The following is a 20,576-nucleotide window of genomic DNA, read 5'->3' as shown; positions in this document are numbered from 1 at the left end:
ACTTGCTTCAGCATCTATTGTTGAACAAGAATCTTCGACTTATGCTCTGGAACGCATTATAGAAGATCTTCGCTCTACGACGTAGAGCCTTAGCAATCGCATTCAAGGGCAAGATGCTGGTATTGCGAGCTCTAGATCTGCCATCATTTCTCGCCTTAATAGCTTATTTTCTGAGATCTGCAGATGCGTTACTGAATTGAAAAACTACAAGGAACACAATAATCGCGCCATGGATACTGTTGCAGAACAAGTGTCACAAACTATTCGTCGCACTAATGAGCACACCACCGCAAAGATCTCAATCCTTCAAGCTGATTTGACTGTTCATATTGACTCCCGTATTGACTCTTTACAAGCCACCGTTGGCGCACAACTTGGAGAGATTATCTCTCATCTCAACCATGGTGATGCCAAAAAGGGGGTATCCAGAAAACCAGTTGACACTGAACGACAAAAGCGATATGTTTCACAAAAGCGAGATGTTCCACAGAAAATAGTGATATATCAGGTATATTTATCACATTTCAACAACGTAGGTGTAATAGGTTTTTATTGCATTTTATCAATGATTGCTTGTAACATGTTATGTATCAATGCAATTTATTTTCGCAATGATTTCATCTCGTAAATTTTCTTCGTAATGATTTTCGGGGCCTAGGTTTTGTCATCACCAAAAAGGGGAAATATTTGAATACTAACTTTTTGTGATAACAAAACAACACTTCATTGTTATACTTCGACCGCCATTTACGTGTATAACAGGCGACAAAGAGAAATCTACCTACTTCAACATATCAACTGACAATGGAAGATATCGACTGAAGTATGCAGTATCAGCTGATCTAAGCATTTCAACCGTTATCTGTCAATTGAGCTAAGCACATCAACCGACTATTGCTCAACTGATCTGGGCTGAGTTCATAAGTTGCTAATTATCTGCCAAATTCAAAAAGTCACGAATCCCCAGTATCGGATAGTTGACAAGACAACTTAAATGCAAAGTACGAAAAAATTTAAGGAGTCGTATAATAAAATAATAAAAGCCATAAATAGCATTTAATGCCGAGACACATTAGATAGGAAATTTAAGGCATTCTGAGTATAGATACTTCAAAAGATAAAGCCATATTTCACAAATCAAGGAATGATATCTGACACTCAAGACGTTTTCTACCGTTGAAAAAAAAATGTTGGAAAAACCGATATAAATATCAGAGCACACCAAGAAGAATCAGAGCTACGTTTTTACGAAGATTTACATACTTGAGCACTTGATACTACTCTGAACACTAGACTATTCACTTAACCCTTCCCGTCCAAAACACATCTGATCTATCAAGAGATCTACTCAAGAGTTACTCAGATCCAAGCTATTGTTTGAAGAACATTCATCGTTACAAGGATTTGAGATTCTAAGCTCTCAAGCAGCTTAGATGTTCATCATCATCAACTGAAGAAAAGTTTGATAAGAACTTGAGATCTTATCAGTGTAAATCTATGAGTTCCATCTTAGGCGATTGATAAGTCCTAACTTGGATCAGGTGTATTACAAGACGTTGTAATAACCAAAGTCTTCTAATGTATCCTTCCCGTGAGGAAGAAGAGGTGACGTAGGAGATTGATCTCCGAACATCCATAAGCATATCTGTCTTCATTTACGTTATTGCATTACACTACTTTCCATATTTATCACCTAGCTTAGTGAGAACTGTTTTCGCATTATTCTAGTAGTTCTTATTTATCTAGGAAGTTAAAAGAAAATCGGTTGAATAGACTAACATTTGCTCAATAACCGTGTTTTTAAAGAAAGATCTATAAGTGTGTATTCACCTCCCCTCTACACACATATTCGATCCCAACAAACGAATTTTGGGGCGGGGCGAGGCGGGTCCAAGTCAAAGGGTCCGGGGCGGGTCCTGGGTTTGTGCGGATCCACCCCGGACCCTCCCCGTATATATATTTATATAAAATATATTTAATATATATATATATAATATAATAATAATATACTGTATATATATTTAAATATATATATATAATAATAATAATAATAATAATAATAATATACTATATATAATAATAATATACTATATAATTATATATATATATATACACAGTATGTAGTATATATATTTAATATATATAAGGTAATACACTACATATATATATATATATATATATATATATATATATATATATACATTTCATAATAAATAAATAAAAATATATAAATGCATGTAAATATATTTATATATTATAAATAATAATTTAAGTTTTTTTAAAAAATATAATATTAACGGGTTCGGGTATAAACTCGGGTTAGACCCGTCGGGTTTTGAGGCGGGGCGAGGAGGGGCGGGTCCGAGTCCTATTTTTCTTTGGTGGGGCGGGTCTCGACTTGGCAGAACCCGCCTCGTTGCCATCTCTAGTTATTTGCACTTTTTTTCCCACTATTGGTCCTGTTAGCGGTGAATTTGTATTTTCAGTAATATTACTCTCATGTTTTTTTTCATTTTTGTCTTATTATAGTGAATTTTCATTTTCAATCCTGTAACTTGTATATTTTTTGCATTTTTGGTCCTTTAACTTGTAGTTATTTTTATTTTGATCTTTTTTATGGGTCATAAAAGAACTGAATATAAAAAAAAATAAAAGTTAAAGTATATCAAAAATAAAAATAATACACAATTTAGAGGACTAAAAATCGAATTACTCACCATAACATGACCAAAAAAAAAACATACAAGTTGCATGACTGAAAATACAAATTCACTGTTAATAGAATAAAAAAATAAAAAAAATGCGCCCCCAAGGGGGTGTCCAAGTTGGTGGAGTAGGTGAACTCTTGGCCTCCTGCCAATACTTTCTTAGACTAGCTTGTCACACAGAGCTTGCCCAGTGTGGTTTACCTGATTAACGTTGTTTGCAAGCTATAGCGGCTGCGGGTTCCCACGTCACAAAAAAAAAAATCAAATAACAGGCCTCTAAAAGTACCTTTTAATGAGATGTTGCCATTACGGTAATATTCAGATCATGTATTCGATAGTCTATATTTTAACATATATGTGTAATTAATGTTATATATATTGCTGATGCGGTAAATCGTTAAATCCTTGGTTAAAATAATACCCTAAAGAGTAAAGACAGTTTGAAATCTACCCTCAAGCATTGCCCTTAAGGTAGGTAACATCTCATCTCCCAAAGTTTGGTTGAGTCATTGCTCTACTTGACGGACATAAGACTTGATATTAATTATCCAATCAATTTGATATCAAGATTTTTGCAATGTTCATTTCACAAAACAATTCAACAACAATAATAATAATAATAAAACAATGTACAATAATTATTGTTATACTGTGTTGAGTGCGCAACGATGAAGAATCCCATTCTCATCATACCAGATCAAATTAAGTATATTGAACTATGTCATGATCATATCAGAAGTTTGGTAATAATAAACAAACATCAATTGGGATCTTAACTTGAATACAAAATGAGAATGAGATTCTTCGTTGCTCACTCAACACAATATAACAAAAATTATTGTAGAGTGTTTTATTATTGTTGTTGTTGTTTTGTGAAATAAACATAACAATTGGAGATCTTAACTTGAATACAAAATGCAGTTTGTTTGCACAATTTCATAATAATATTGGAAATCATAAAATCAAGAAAGGGATTGTTTATAAATTAATATAAGGATATAGTCGTATATTATATAATATAATGGTATTACCAATTTACATGCTATCTGGATTTGAAATCACTCCTTATATACCCGGTATTGGCCATAATTCACAAGAACATTCTTCAGTCTTAGTAAGAGGGGGAAGGCTTAAGGATTTACCTGGTGTAAGATATCACATTGTTCGAGAAACCTTAGATGCTGTCGGAGTAAAGGATAGCGATTCACATGGCATCATCTCATCATATAATACAAGCACCTAATCATCAAAATATGTGCAAGTTAAATATAGCCGAAAGCCTCAAAAGGTTCTACTAGCTACATCATCAAGAATAGGCATTATTAGCAAGAAACTTGAAGAGACGTATGTGAAAAATAATATTCTGTTGGGGTTAGTGTTTTTAAAGCATTGTAATAATACTTCGTGTTTTTATTAATAGAAGAGACATTTATTATCGAACAATCATGCTTGTAATTATTGTCTTGAATATCATAATAGCAAAACCGCTAGTTTATTGAATATAACCATAATTTTAGTATATATATACAAGTTATATATATAGAAGAGGACAAAATTATGGATAATAAACTTAAATAAAGTTTATGATGAAATTAATTGGATTATGAGACCTTTAATTAAAGCATAGCTAATGCGGTCCATGAACATTATGAAAGTGACCGTCTTATCCGAACCGTCGATGTGGAGATATCTAAATGGGGGAATTTATATATAATGAGATTATGTAGGACTTGGACCGATTTAATTATTTTTTTCATGATAAATTTCGTTATTGAAATAAAATTCTAATTAAATCCTAAGATGATAATATATGGACAAATTTTAATCATGAAGTGATTATAAACTCCTGTTCATTTCAATGTAATTCTTAATTTTCTTGCTTAAAGTTTTCATTAACACATTCTAAATACTTGCACTTTAGATTTACATTGAAATGAGTGGCTAAGAATATTAATTCACAGATATGAAATCCATTCCTTAATGCGAAAAATAGAAAGAAAATTCTCTCATTTGTTAATTCTAGCACTGAGTTTTGGGCCTAAAGAATTTATAACTATGTTATAGATTGAACCACTCACTAGTGAATTAATGGTAAATGGGGATAAAAGTAATTCGAGAGGTAAACGAAAAATTCATAGCTCCAAATTACGAATTGTTTATGGAAGATTAATCATATGTAATGATTGTATCAATAGATTGCTCTTGTAATAGAGTAAAATACTCCATAATGAAGAAGAGTGCAATTCCGTTTTTTAGTGAAGTAATAACGAGACTAATAAGTTGGGTAAATTGATTAAAGAATTTAATTGGTTATCCGATTTATTGGAGCTTCTAATTAATTATGGGTCCATGATGCCCAATACAACTTCTTAATTAAGGACGAGCTAGAACATAATTTAGAAATCAAATGTAGCAATGAAAAATTCTTCCATATAAAGGACTTATATACATTATTGGAGCTTCTAATTATGGATCCATGGTCCCCAATACACCTTCTTAATCAAGGATGGACTATAACACAATTTAGAAATCAAATGTAACAATGAGATATATATGTGTGAAATTAATCATAAAAGCAAACATGATGCAAATAGGTTGAAAAATAGGTGGAAGAGGTTAGTGGAAAAAAGAAGTTGAGGAAAAAGTAGACATGTACCTGTGAAATTTACCAAAAGTTTTCATAACCAAAGTCTAGAGGTATTCAATCTAGACTTTAATTATATACTTCATAAAAATTTAGTAGAATTCAATATGAACATTTGTAGAGTTTTAATTTAAAAATTCATTTTGTATTCAAACATGACTTTTAAAAACTCTACAAAAGTTTAGAGGTATTTAAAATATCAATAGGTTTTTAAAGACTCCATGAAATTCTATTAAGATTTGGATGAACATTTAATTCAAACTCATTACTCATACACACTTTTTTTTTCATTTCTATTAAAATAGTCTTTATACAACCACTAGTTGTTAGGATCGAAAATCAGAGTGTAGAGGGGGGTGAATACACATTTAAAAATATTTTAGAGCTACAATAGCTCGTTCTTGAAATGTTGAAAAATAAACCGATCACCGATAAATTAAATCGAGTTTGGTTTTCAAACCTAGCGGAAGAAACTCAAAATAATCCTTCGTAGAAACCGATTTAAACATTTTGAAAATCATTTGAAAGAATGAAAGTTGAAATAATAAAAACAGTTTGGTTGAAGCATTTTGTCAAACACTTTGTATTAATATTTTGGTCTATGAAAAACAAATAAAATGCTTCAACAATGCATTCTAAAATAATAGCAATAATAAGGTAAACGTGATAAACAAATAGACACGAATTTGTTTATGGATGTTCGGAGCTCAATCTCTTTTGTCACCCTTCTTCCTCCTCAAAAAGATCCACTAAAAAACTTTGATTTATACAACTCATTTGTACAAACTCAATCCGGTTAGAACTTACCCCATTCCTAAACAAAAACTCCTAGAACTCTCGATTGTAGGCATCAACCTCACAATCCGCATAATGTTTAACGTCTTTTATGCCAAGACCACAAACACAACTGTGACGTCTTTGTGCTAAGACTTTCACTCAACTAATCTTTCAAAGAACATCTTTTGAATGTGTGTGAGTGACCTCTCTTCAACTGAAATTTAACAACATTTGGATGTGGAAGAGTGTTTTACAAAGTGGGTTGGGTGTATATGATTTAACGTTGAAAGCTCATCTCTCTTCTTGTTCCTCACACCTTGGGCTTGTTCTCTTTCTAGCTTGTTTTGCTTCTAAATCTACCCATGCTTTTTGTTACCCTTTCTATGCTCTTGTTTTGACTTCAAAGTATTGTATTTATATCTCCAAGAATGATATAAACGTTAGATTTAAGAATATGACCGTTTGGAAATTTTATGAACACTTACTGAAGTTGCAACAGTCATATTTGAGTTGCTGTAATTTTTCTCAACTTGAGCTGATTTTACTATTTATCTTATTGGTTTGACCGATCTGATCTGGTCAAACTGATCTGGTCTGGTTTAACTTTGATCAGGTCTGATCGAATCTGTTATGGTCGAACATGATCTGGTCAGGTCAAACTTGATATAGTCTCTAGTTGATCTACTCCATTCTAATTGATCTGGTTTGTTCCAAATTCAAACTGATTCGTTCACTTTCTTATAGATCTTGACTCACTGATTTCAGGGCAAAGCGGTAAACATAAAAGTTGTAGCCCTTTGTCTTAGATTTCCACAAAATCAAGAATCGCTCAATTTCAAGTTTGTACGAGAGAGATATGCTCAAAATACTCAGCTGTGACAGAAATTCTGCTCTTCAGAATTTCAGTGCAAAACCCGACACTTCATCGTGATTTATCAGATTTTTACACTCCGATTCAGACTGAGATGGTTGAATATGATTTGTAGATGATTCTTAGCTTCGTAACGCATACTGAATCGTTCCGTTTGGATAAACGAGCTGTAAGATATAGCCAAAATACCAAAGCTAGTCATGTTTGATCTGATTTGCATCCAGCTCGATGGTTACTTCCAACTTTGATCTACTAACTACAACACTTGATGAAATATGTTAGAAACACAAAAACAAGTTTTGTTATCATCAAAATCAAAATGGCTTGTGTTTCACAACCCAACACTAGTCGTATACATACTAGCTATATTAAAAATAATATAATATATATACAAACATATTTTTTTATTTCTAAAATAAAATAAATTTTTTTATCATTCATAAATTTTCGATTTTTAATGACAAAATCTCACGAGATTTAAATCATATTTATTAAAAAAATTTAATAAAAACTTATTATACTATACAACAAAAAATTATAATATTTTATTGATCATAAATTGAAAGTAACAATAATTATTTTTATGAGTAATTTATTATTTATTATATAAAATTTGAGGTTTTAATTATTTTCAATATGTTTTTGTTAATATTTATCTTAAATTCTTTTTTATAACTCAAAATTTACGATAGTTATTTCAGTCACTTTAATACACACACACATACACACACACACACACATATATATATATATATATATGATATTTTGATATATATATATATATATATGATATTTTGATATACATGATTGACTTGATATATGGACGTATTTTTAAAGATTTATTAACACGAATGTATGTATATATATATATATCTTAAATTCTTTTTTATAACTCAAAATTTACGATAGTTATTTCAGTCACTTTAATACACACACACATACACACACACACACACACATATATATATATATATATATGATATTTTGATATACATGATTGACTTGATATATGGACGTATTTTTAAAGATTTATTAACACGAATGTATGTATATATATAGGTTGTGTTTATTGAGTGAGATGTGATTACATGCGGATATATCATACTAGAACTATTAAAATGATTTTGAAGGATGTTGAATAATGATGGATAAACAATAACTTGTTTACTTTGAGTTATTAATTTTTGGATTGAAATAATGATTGAGGGACGAATTACAGTTTTATCCTCCACCTATGATAAATAATCTTATGTTTAATTTTTTATTCATATAATTTGGATTGGATTATTGTGAATATTGTAAATTATTATTGATTCAAATGTGAATCGTTTTCATTTATCAAAATTATTGGTTATAAAAATATGTATTTTTTTAAAATATATAAAATTGATAAAGTGAGTTATTAAAAAAAGATGAAGAGAAATTGGGAGGAAAACAAATAAAATAAATGAGGGTATATTAGGATTTATATGGATTTTTTTTCCACAAATATTGTTCAAGATATGTTATACATTATACATTATATAATTAAGGATGAGTAATAATTTCATGAAACAAGGGTATAATGACGAGCCTTGATATTTTTGAAACATTGATTTTTTGTAAGTAAACAATGGATGAGATTGTATTAATAAACTCATTTTATAGTTATCAAGCCAAGTAAACACATGATACTATATAGAATTAAATATATTCAAATTTAATAGAGTTATATTAATTGCTTAATTGCAATAAATTTAATAATAATTATTGATTTTGGTAAATCAAATCGATACGTAAAAATTATGAAAAAAATATGTACATACTTAAAAATATTTTAAAGAAATAGATTTATTTTAAAAAAAAATATAAATAGAAGTTATCGACACTCAACTATTTATTCTAAGAAAAAAATTTAAAAATCAATCATGAATTATATAATTGATAGGATTCTAGAAAAAAGTTTACAAATATCAATAAAAATAATGAAAAACAAATCTGCAAGATTTTTTATATCTAAAAGATTTGATCAGTTAAACGTAGATTCGAAATTCTCGAGATAATTTAGGATTTACGAAATCCTGCTATATTAAATGATAAGAGACGTTAAAATGAAAAAAAAAAAAAATTGAGAAAATTTTCAATTTGAAATTTAAAATTGGTTCTTTCTTTTAATGAAAAGAAGCAAAATAGGCCATGATTTATTATAGATTTTTTGAAAAGATAATTTGATATTTTTTTTGTTTGTTTTGTTTTTAAATTTGAATTTCGAGAATTCTAAACCGATCAAGATGTTGTAAAAAAGCCAGAGTAATATGTGAGATACAAGTTCCTGTGATGAAAATAACGTAGAAAAAATTTTGATTTTTCTTTGTTTTTTGAGTTCTCACTCACTCGTGTTGATTGAAAGGATCGTGTTGGAAGATTGTGATTTCTGCAAACGTTAATTCACGAAAGCACAAGGAGGAAAACTACAAGAGTGTTATAGATAATGTGTTGTAGATGATCATTGAGATTAGGTTTATCGTGTTATCTACTATTCAAATCTGTAAATACACTTTATAAATAGAGGCCTCCAATAGTGAATAAAGCACTTCTATTCATTCTCTCAACTCCATATTCTTTATAATTTTAACACGTTATCAGCACGAGTGCTCTTTGAGATTAATGATGAAATATCACGATGAATGCCTCGCAGACAGCGGTACAACACATACCATCCTTCAAAATAAAAGATACTTTTTGGAATTAACATTAGCTGAAAATAATATTATAACAATATCAGGTGCATCAAAAATTATTGAAGGCTATGGAAAGGCAAAAATCATTTTACCAAATGATACAAGCATATACATTGAAAATGCATTATATGCTAGCAAATCCAGCAGAAATTTGCTCAGCTTTAAAGATATCCGTCGAAATGGATATCATATTGAAACATTAAATGAGAATAATTTTGAATACCTTGGTATTACATCTATTATATCTGGCCAGAAGCAGATAAAAGAAAAGTTATGTGCACTCCCTTCTGGGATGTATTTTACCACAATAAAAGCAGTTGAAGCAAACACTTGCACAAACCAGAAGTTTATCGACCAACAAAGCTTCAAACTATGGCATGATCGGCTTGGTCACCCTGGGGCAACAATGATGCGCAAAATAATAATGAACTCACATGGACACCCTTTAAAGAACCAGAAGATTCTTTTGCATAATGATTATTCATGTGTTGCTTGTTCACAAGGCAAACTAATTATAAGACCTTCCCCTACAAAGGTTGATGTTGAAATTCCAACCTTCTTGGAAAGAATCCATGGGGATATTTGTGGGCCTATACACCCACCATGTGGACCATTTCGATATTTCATGATATTGATTGATGCGTCTACTAGATGGTCACATGTGAGTTTGCTTTCAACTCGAAATATAGCATTTGCTAGATTACTTGCGCAAATTATTAAATTACGAGCTCAATTCCCAGATTATTCAATCAAGAAAATTCGTCTTGATAATGCCGCTGAGTTTAAATCGCAGGCATTTGATGAATATTGTATATCAATATGGATTTCAGTTGAGCATTCAGTTGCCCATGTTCATACACAAAATGGCTTAGCAGAGGCATTTATTAAACGGTTGCAGTTAATTGCTAGACCATTACTAATGAGAACGAAACTTTCATCTTCTGCGTGGGGCCATGCCATAATACATGCTGCATCATTGGTTCGCATAAGACCAACTAATTATCACCAATACTCACCCTTACAACTTGCTTACGGTCGAGAACCTGATGTTTCTCACCTTCGAGTATTTGGTTGTTCAGTTCAAGTCCCTCTCCCACCCACACAACGAACCAAAATGGGTCCACAACGTAGAGTTGGGATTTATGTGGGATTTGATTCACCATCTATTATTAGATATTTGGAACCTTTGACTGGTGATCTTTTTACTGCGAGATTTGCAGATTGCCACTTTGATGAGTCAGAGTTTCCAACTTTAGGAGTAGTAAAGTTGTATCCTGAAGAACAACGAAAAGTTAGTTGGAATGAGAAAACACTATCTCATTATGATCCTCGAAATAATCAAAGTGAGCAAGAAGTTGAAAGAATCATTCACTTGCAAAGAATTGCGAATCAATTGCCTGATGCTTTTGTCAATACAAAGAATGTGACAAAGTCACATATACACGCAGAGAATACACCTGTGAAAATTGATGTCCCTGTAGGACCAACAAATATTCAACCTGCAAACGAATCTAAAATACGCCAGAAGCGTGGTCGACCAATTGGTTCAAAGGACACTGTACCTCGAAAAAGAAAGGTACAAGATAAAGAAAATTCAAAAGCTCCCGAAGAAGAAATTCCGGATGATATTGTAAGAGAAATCAATGAACCTGGTATAGGAAATATTCCTGAAGAATTGCAAATTGGTGAAAATAATGAGATTTCAACAAATTACATATCATCTCAAAAATTGTGGGATCGAAATAATACAATTATTGATAATGTCTTTGTGTTAAATGTGGCCTTTGACATTATGCATAATGGGAATTTAGAACCACAATCGGTTAATGATTGTCAAAAGAGAAATGATTGGCCAAAATGGAAAGAGGCCATACAAGCTGAATTAGATTCACTAGAAAGACGTAAAGTGTTTGGACCCGTAGTTCGAACCCCTAAAAATGTAATCCCAGTAGGATACAGGTGGGTTTTTGTACGAAAGAGGAATGCAAATGACGATATTGTAAGATACAAAGCTCGACTCGTAGCCCAAGGTTTCTCGCAGAGACCTGGAATTGACTATGAGGAATCATATTCGCCTGTGATGGATGCCACTACTTTTCGATTCCTGATCAGTTTAGCAGTATCAGAAAATCTTGATATGCAACTCATGGATGTAGTAACTGCTTATATTTATGGTTCACTTGATAGTGATATATATATGAAAGTCCCTGAAGGACTCAAACTATCAAGAGAAAATAATGCAACTCCCAAGACTATGTTATCAATAAAACTGCATAAATCCTTGTATGGATTAAAGCAATCTGGACGCATGTGGTACAATTGTCTTAGTGAATATTTGTTAAAATAAGGGTACACAAATAATGCTATTTGTCCATGCGTATTTATTAAAAAAACAGATAAGGGTTTTGCAATTGTGGCAGTATATGTTGATGATCTAAATCTTATTGGCACTCCAGAAGAGCTTGCTAAAACTGCCAATTACTTGAAAAATGAGTTCGAGATGAAAGACTTGGGAAGGACAAAATTTTGTCTTGGACTACAGATTGAACATTTACAAGATGGGATATTTGTTCATCAATCATCATATATAGAGAAGATATTAAAACGTTTTTATATGGATAAGGCACATCCATTAGCATCACCAATGGTTGTTCGATCACTTGATGCTAACAAAGATCCTTTTCGACCGCTTGAAGATGGAGAAAAGATCATAGGTCCAGAAGTACCATATCTAAGTGCGATTGGAGCATTATCATATCTCGCAAATTATACTCGTCCTGATATAGCATTTTCTGTTAATCTTCTAGCGAGATATAGCTCATGTCCAACCCGAAGACATTGGAATGGTGTAAAACACATTTTTCGTTACCTTCGTGGTACAACCGATATGGGATTATTTTATTCAACAAAATCAAAGTCTTCTTTAGTTGGATATGCAGATGCAGGTTATCTTTCCGATCCACATAAAGCTAAATCCCAGACAGGCTATGTGTTTACACGAGGAAACACTGCCGTATCATGGAGGTCAGTGAAACAATCCCTAACAGCAACATCTTCAAGTCACTCTGAGATTATGGAAATGCATGAAGCAAGTAGAGAATGTGTATGGCTGAGATCTATGACGCAACACATCCAAGAATCATGCGGGTTGCCAACAACCAAAGATTGCCCAACGGTTATATTCGAAGACAATACTGCATGCATTGCACAATTAAAAGGGGGCTACATCAAAGGGGATAGAACAAAGCATATCTCACCGAAGTTTTTCTACACACACGAGCTTCAAGAAAAGGGTGATATTGATGTCCATCAGATTTGTTCAAGTGATAATGTAGCTGACCTATTTACAAAGGCACTGCCGACATCAACTTTCAAGAAATTGGTGCACAAAATAGGGATGCATCAGTTAAAGGATCTTAGATGATTGAGATCAGGGGGAGCATCTATTGCTGTACTCTTTTTCCTTCGTTCAGGTTTTTCCCATTGGGTTTTTCTGACAAGGTTTTAATGAGGCAGCACTCAAGACCCCATATTTCTCTGTAGCGATTTGTTAATCCAATAATCATCTAAGGGGGAGTGTTATAGATAATGTGTTGTAGATGATCATTGAGATTAGGTTTATCGTGTTATCTACTATTCAAATATGTAAATACACTCTATAAATAGAGGCCTCCAATAGTGAATAAAGCACTTCTATTCATTCTCTCAACTCCATATTCTTTATAATTTTAACAATTAATTTTTTTGAAATTTTAATTTTAAATTTAAATTCAAATTCTTCGTTAGTTTATATTCAAGTGAATGTTTCTTGATTTATTAAATTTTTTTTGATGTAATTTGATTTGATCGAATTTGTAAATAATTTTTTGCCGGAATTGTTCCGAAAAGACTGTAATTTCTAACAAAAAAATGGTATGAGAGCAGGTTATTATATGAATATAAATTATAAGAATTTAAATTTATGCTGTTGGATGATGGCTGAAACTCATAAATTTGTTTTAAAGATGATTGCCGATAACACTTGATTATTTGATTGTAATTACCGTAATTAGTAGATCAAATCAATAATTGAATATTTTGTTTAACATTCGGTTTTCTCTTTTTGTGGGTTCATTTGCTCACTTGTGCTGTTTGCTTTCTACTAAACCGTGGCAGATTACTTCCTGAGGAAGAAGAAGGGGCGCCCCTCCTAATTGGGCAACAAGGCTAGGGCCGAACCCATTGAATGGCCCAACCCAAACTGGACCATTCAATTTGAACCTGGCGAGTTTCGAACTGGGTCAGCAAATTTTTTTTAAAAATAAATTTTTGTTTGGTTTTGTTTTACAGGCCCAAATATTTTGTTTTGTTCTGCCCAAATTTTCTTAATTAATTGAAAATTTGATTGTTAATTTATTAAGTGTAAAATAGTGATTTTACAATTAATTAATTTATAAAAATAATTTGAAGTTAAATAAAATTGGTTTATTTAATTTGTTAATTTATTTTTAATTAATTTGTGATAAATAAGACACGATAAAATTATTATGAGTTTTACAATATCCCACCCCAATGCTTTATATTTTTTATGACATGCATCTTGTTTAAATTAGATTTAAATATTATGATGTTTGTTATGTGATGCATATTTGATTGTTTGTTTCGAGTCCAATTAGTTGGATATTTATTAGATGATTTAATTGCATAATTAGAGTTTGAGAAACTTTAATTATGATAATGAGTGGGAGAAAAATATATGACAATAAATCCTACGGCCTCCACCATTAACCAAAGTAGGGTGAGATTTAAATGATGCCTAGTGACGCATAGGACGTCCTCCCTAAGGAGGGTTTTCCTTTAAATAAAAATTCAAGGCTTGATTTCCATAAAAAAAAAAAAAAGGATAAAAAAATTAGTTCAGTTCATAATTTACCTACCCTAAGACGGTAATTATGGATTGAGTTTTAAAATCTGAAATGGTGGGTCACACTCATGTGGATGCAAATAAATAGTTTAAATGTATCTAGACTAAAATAAATGGTAATTATTAAATAAAATTGAAGATATGAGATATCTTAATTAGTGTTTTATTTATTAATAGAGACAGTCTCAATTTATTCATCATGTAATTTGACCATCTTTAAGGTGGCTTATTATATGTGAGATTAAATTTCCTTGGAATTTTTAGGATAAATATAAATGTATCATGCATTTATATTTATGATTCCTAAATTCTTTTACTTTCTATGATATTCGTTCGATTAATTAAATGTCACTGTGTATTTTAATTTTAGCAATTATGTCTACCGGTCTTGTTCTTGATTTACTAAATGAAAGGTTAACTTGTGAAACTTTTTGAAATGCAAAAGTAACATTAACATTGCACTTATTTGTGAGAACCTCAAGTTTGTTTTGACGGAGGAATGTCCTCCAGATCCCCCTTTGAATGCTTCTCGTACTGTACGGGAAATATATGATCAATGTGTTGCAGCAAACAACAAAGCTAAACGCTATATGTTGGCTGGAATGAACGATGTGCTTAGGCTGAAGCACGAGCATGTAGAGAATGCTTATGAGATAATGTATTCTCTCCAAGCTATGTTTGGACATCACTCTAGTCAATCCAAGCATGAGGCAATCAAAAAAGCCATGAATGCTAAGATGAAGAAAGGACAATCAGTTGGAGCACATGTTTTGAACATGGTTAACTATTTCACTGTGTTCGACCATAGATATATGGCTCGCAATTAAGTTAGCATTATCTTGGAATCTGTCCCCGGATTTCTTGCAATTCAAGAGCAACTGTCATGAACAACCTCAAGTTTAACATGACTCAATTGCTCAATGAATTGCAAACCTTTAAGGCGATATCCGTTGGAAAGATCCAAGAAAATGAGTCAAATGTTGCTGAGAGTAAGCCATCTTCCTCCCAAGCTAGTTTGAAAAGGAAGTACAAGGGAAAGGAAAGGGACCTCCGAAAAAGTAAAAGACTTGGAAGAATTCAAATGTCAAGAAGAAAGCTGTCAATGATAAGCTCAAAGGAACATGTTTCCACTGTGGGGTTGAAGGTCATTGGAATAGAAAGTCACTAAGAAGGGTGTTTGGCTAAGCTTATTAAAAAGAGCTTATAAGCTCCTAGAGCTTAAAAACTGTTTTACAAGCTTATAAGCTATTATAACTTATTTTAAAAATAAGCTGTTAAAGTGTTTGGGTAAACTTATTTTAAACAACTTAAAGATTTTGATATGTTTGGTATTATAAGATCTTTTTATTGTCAAAATTACCAAAAAATGTATAATTATATGAAAATAATATTTCGAGTTATACATATACGAAAATAGTTTTAGTATTAAAATATAAAATTGTTTTAATATTTTACTTTAGAAAAATTTATGTGATTTGTAAATTTTTTTAAAATAATATTTAATATTTAATGGGTGGAGGATATGATGAAGATTTATGAATATATTCAAGGATATTTTAGAGAGATAAAATATTAAAATAAGATCTTTTTGAAAAAAGTACCTCCCCTCAACTTTTTTATAAACAGCTTATAAGCTGTCAAACAACTTATTTTGAAAACTTATAAGCTGTTTTTAAAAAATTTTGCCAAACAAAATTTGAGAGCTTAAAAGCTCTAAAACAGCTTATAAACTGTTTGAAAGAGCTTTTAAGCTCTGCCAAACACCCTGTAAGTATCTCGTTGACCTAAAGGAGAAGAAGAAAAGTAAATTTGATTTACTTGTTCTAGAATTTTTTTATTAACTATTGATTCTACTATAAGGATAGTTGATTTGGACGCTACTAATCACGTGTGTTCTTCTTTAAAGCTATTTGATTCTTATGAAGAACTTGTTGAGCGTGTTTCATAATTATAAGAGTTGGCAATGAGGCAGTGGTATCGACAAAAGTAGTGGGAGACATTAAACTTAGCTTTGTTGAAAAACATTTGGTTTTGAATAATGTTTATTTTATTCCTGGTTTCGTAGAAACTTAATTTATGATTTATGTTTCAAAGTTGCATGAACATTTTTATTCGCTTTTTTTTTTTTAATAATAATGAGATTGTTTTTTTGAGAAATGGGCGTATGATTTTTACTGCATTGATTGAAAATGGATTATATGTTCTAAAGCCAAATGAACAACCACTACTAATTAAATGCCGAAATATTTAAAGTAGATCATCCCAAATCAAAAAGACTCATGAAGATAAAACATATCTTTGACAACTAAGGTTAGGACATATTTCATAATTCCTTAGAAATATTAAACAGATATGGAAGGAAAAATTACTAAAAGACGTTTCTATGCAAAGGGCAATAGGGCCAAGGAACCACTAAAACTAATACACAGTGATGCATGTGGTCCCATGACCACACAAGCTAGAGGTGAATATGAGTACTTCGTCACTTTCATTGATGATTACTCAAGATATGTATATTTTTATCTTATGCATAGAAAATCCGAGACTTTTGGAAAGTTCAAAGAATTTCATGTAGAATCCGAAATACAACTAGGTAAATCATTGAAGTTCCATCGATCTGATCGAGATGGTGAGTATCTTGATACTGAATTCAAATATTATTTACTGGAGCATGGTATATTGTACCAACTCACTGTGCTTGAAACCCCTAAGCAAAATGGTGTTGCTGAAAGAAGAATCGTACTTTGCTTGATATGGTGAGATCCATGATGAGCTACTAATCACTGCCAATCTCGTTTTGGGGTTATGTAATAGAGACGAAATAACATGCATTTGAATGCAGCGCCGTCGAAGTCAATCCAAAAGATGTCTCTAGATTTGTGGAATGGGAGAAAACCTAGTTTATTTCAATTTCGCATATGGGGTGTCCAACACATGTGTTGGAAGGAAAGACTGGTAAATTACATCCACGTTCAAAAGTGTGTTTGTTCGTTGGATACGTCAAAGTGACGAGGAGGTTGGTTTTATGATCCTAAAGATAAGAAGGTAATTGTTTCAACAAATGCCATCTTTCTCGAAGAGGATTACATGACAACACTTCAAGCCCCGAAGCAAAATTGTACTTGAAGAGTTAATATATGATGAGATCATTCAAAGTTCGACAAAAGTTATTAAAGAAACAATTAATGATACCACTGAGCCAAGTCAGGACATCATATATGCCACCTAGACGTAGTGAGAGGTTATTTATTGTGCTTTATGTAGATGTGATTCTTCTCATTGAGAATGATATGGAAGAATTATCTACCATAAAGGGATAGCTAGTTAAGCAATTCCAAATGAAATATTTGGGAAAAGAAAATTATATTCTTGGAATTCGAATTGTTCGAGATTGCAAGAATAAATTTTTAGCATTGTCTCGACTTACTTGTATTGTTAAAGTGTTATTGCATTATAGAATGCAAAATTCTAAGAAGAGTTGCCTACAAACTCCACATGGAGTCGTCCTCTCCAAAGAATAGAGTCCTAAGACACCTCAAGAGGTTGAAGACACGAGACACTGTCTTCAAAAGTATTTGAAAGACATATATGATGAATCTAGGACTTAGAGATATGTCTCACATGCTTTTAAGGCAAGTAGAAGATTGTTGGGGATACTATCCTTAAAAAATTGCAATATTACTTCATGTTTTTATTAATAAAAATGATATTTATTATCGAACAATTATGCTTGTAATTGTTGTCTTTAATATCATAGCAAAATCTCAGTTTATTGGATGTAACCATAATTTTAGTACATATATACAAGTTATATATATATATATCTATATATATATACACACACGAGATGATTGAAATTATGGATAATAAACTTAAATCCATGATAAAATTAACTGGAGTATGAGATCTTTAATTAAAGTATCGCTAATACGGCCCATGAATATTATGAATGTGACAGTTTTATCCAGACCGTCGATGTGGAGACATCTAGATGTGGACATTTATATATAATGAGATTATTTAGGACTTGGACCGATTTAATTATTTATTTCATGATAAATTCCGTCATTAAAATAAAATCCTAATTAAATTATAAGATGATCATATATGGAAAAATCTTAATCCTGAGGTAATTATAGACTCCTGTTCATTTCAATATAGTTCTTAATTTTCTTGTTTAAAGTTTGCATTAACATATTCCAAATACTTGCACTTTAGATTTACATTGAAATGAGTGGCTGCGAATATTAATTCATAGGTATAGAATCCATTCCTTCTTGCGGGAAGTAGAAAGCCAATTATCTCATTTGTTAATTCTAGCACTGAGTTTTGGGCCCAAAGAATTTATAACTATGTTATAGATCGAACCACTCACTAGTGAATTAATGGTAAATGATGATAAAAGTAATTTGAGATGTAAACGAAAAATTCATAGCTCCAAATTACGAATTGTCTTTGGAAGATTAATTCATATGTAATGATTGTATCAATGGATGCTCTTCTAGTAGAGTAAAATACTCTATAACAAAGAAGAGTGCAATTTAGTATTTTAGTGGAGTATTAACGAGAATAAGTTGGGTAAATTGATTAAAGAATTTAATTGCTTATTCTATTTATTAGAGCTTCTAATTATGAGTCCATGATCCCCAATACACCTTCTTAATTAAGGACGGGCTAGCTTAGAAATCAAATGTAACAATGGAAAATTGTTTCATATATTTTAGGGCGTGTGTGTGTGTGTGTTTATATATATATATGCCTTTTTATATTATTATAGTAAAGACCCTTTAAGTAATTTTAATTAAGTGGTGAAATTTGAGATAAAATTACGATTATATACTAACTTAATTACCAACAAAACCAAAATTTTTAGACAAATTAGTCATTTTATATGGTCTCATTTTTTTAGCGATTATATATTATCTTATTTATCAAAATGACAATCGCTATCTTTTTTTATATTTTTAAATTAGATAGTTATCACTCCTTTGAATATCTAATTTATCATGCGAGTTATAAAAATAACATGAATAATTAATATAAAAAATTTATGTATATGCACGCATCGCGTACGTGCAATAGAATATATATATATATATATATATATATATATATATATATATAATTGAATATGAGTTATTTATTCGATTTAAATTATAATTATGAGATAATTATATATTTGGATTATGATGGTAATATCCAAATAAATATTAATAATATATTTTATATATTGAGAATATATATATTATTTGATATCTAAAAGCTAGTTAGGTTCATATTCGAAATTCTCGAGATAGTTTAGGCTTTGAGAAATCCTGCTATATTAAAAGATAATAGACGTTAAAATGAAAAAAGTAAATTTTGAGAAAATTTTTGATTTCAAATTTAAAGTTGGTTCTTTCTTTTAATATGTTTTTTTTTTTAAAAATAAATAAAAAAAACGTTATAAGCTATCGGATTTATTATAGCTTTTGAAAAGATAAATTTGATATCTTTTTGTTTGTTTTGTTTTTAAATTTCGAGAATCATAAACCGATCAAGATTTTGTCATTTTAATTTCATATATTGAGAATGATATATATATTCTTAAACGTAAGAAAAGAAAGCGACAGAAATCAGTGAGATACAAGTGCGTTGAAAATAATGTAGATTTTCTTTGTGTCTTGAGTGTCCGCTCACTCAAGTTGATTGGAAGGATCGTGAAGGATCGTGCTGGAAGACTGTGGTTTTTACAAACGTCAGATTCACGAAAGCACAAGGAGGAAAACTACAAGAGATTAATTAGTTTTTCAAGAATTTTTAAATTTAAATTCTTCATTAGTTTATATTCATGTGAATGTTTTCGTGATTTATGAAATCGTTTCCGCTGTAATTCGATTTGATCGAATTTGTAAATATTTTTTGCCGGATTTGTTGCGGAGACTCCACAATTTCTAACATATTCAACCATTAA

General features: G+C 30.9%; 1 protein-coding gene across 1 annotated transcript; it reads left to right on the top strand.

The window, feature by feature from the left end:
• Positions 1-229: 229 nt before the first annotated feature.
• LOC140890047 (uncharacterized) lies at positions 230-11,856 on the top strand. The gene is made up of 4 exons (XM_073297797.1): positions 230-508; positions 9,626-9,683; positions 9,765-11,719; positions 11,833-11,856. Exons 1-4 carry the CDS (start codon positions 230-232, stop codon positions 11,854-11,856), a joined length of 2,316 nt encoding a protein of 771 aa, XP_073153898.1.
• Positions 11,857-20,576: the final 8,720 nt, after the last annotated feature.

Source organism: Henckelia pumila, chromosome 3, assembly GCF_033568475.1.
Source record: "Henckelia pumila isolate YLH828 chromosome 3, ASM3356847v2, whole genome shotgun sequence".
NCBI lineage: Eukaryota > Viridiplantae > Streptophyta > Magnoliopsida > Lamiales > Gesneriaceae > Henckelia > Henckelia pumila.
This window is presented reverse-complemented; position numbering and strand designations above follow the sequence as displayed.

Excerpts from the sequence above, each read along its gene's own strand:
- LOC140890047 (XM_073297797.1), top strand. The coding sequence starts at position 230 with ATGGATACTGTTGCAGAACAAGTGTCACAAACTATTCGTCGCACTAAT. Across the intron at positions 509-9,625 it reads AGAAAATAGTGATATATCAG|CACGAGTGCTCTTTGAGATT; the intron begins GTATATTTATCA and ends ACACGTTATCAG. Across the intron at positions 11,720-11,832 it reads GGAATGCAAATGACGATATT|TTTAGCAGTATCAGAAAATC; the intron begins GTAAGATACAAA and ends ATTCCTGATCAG.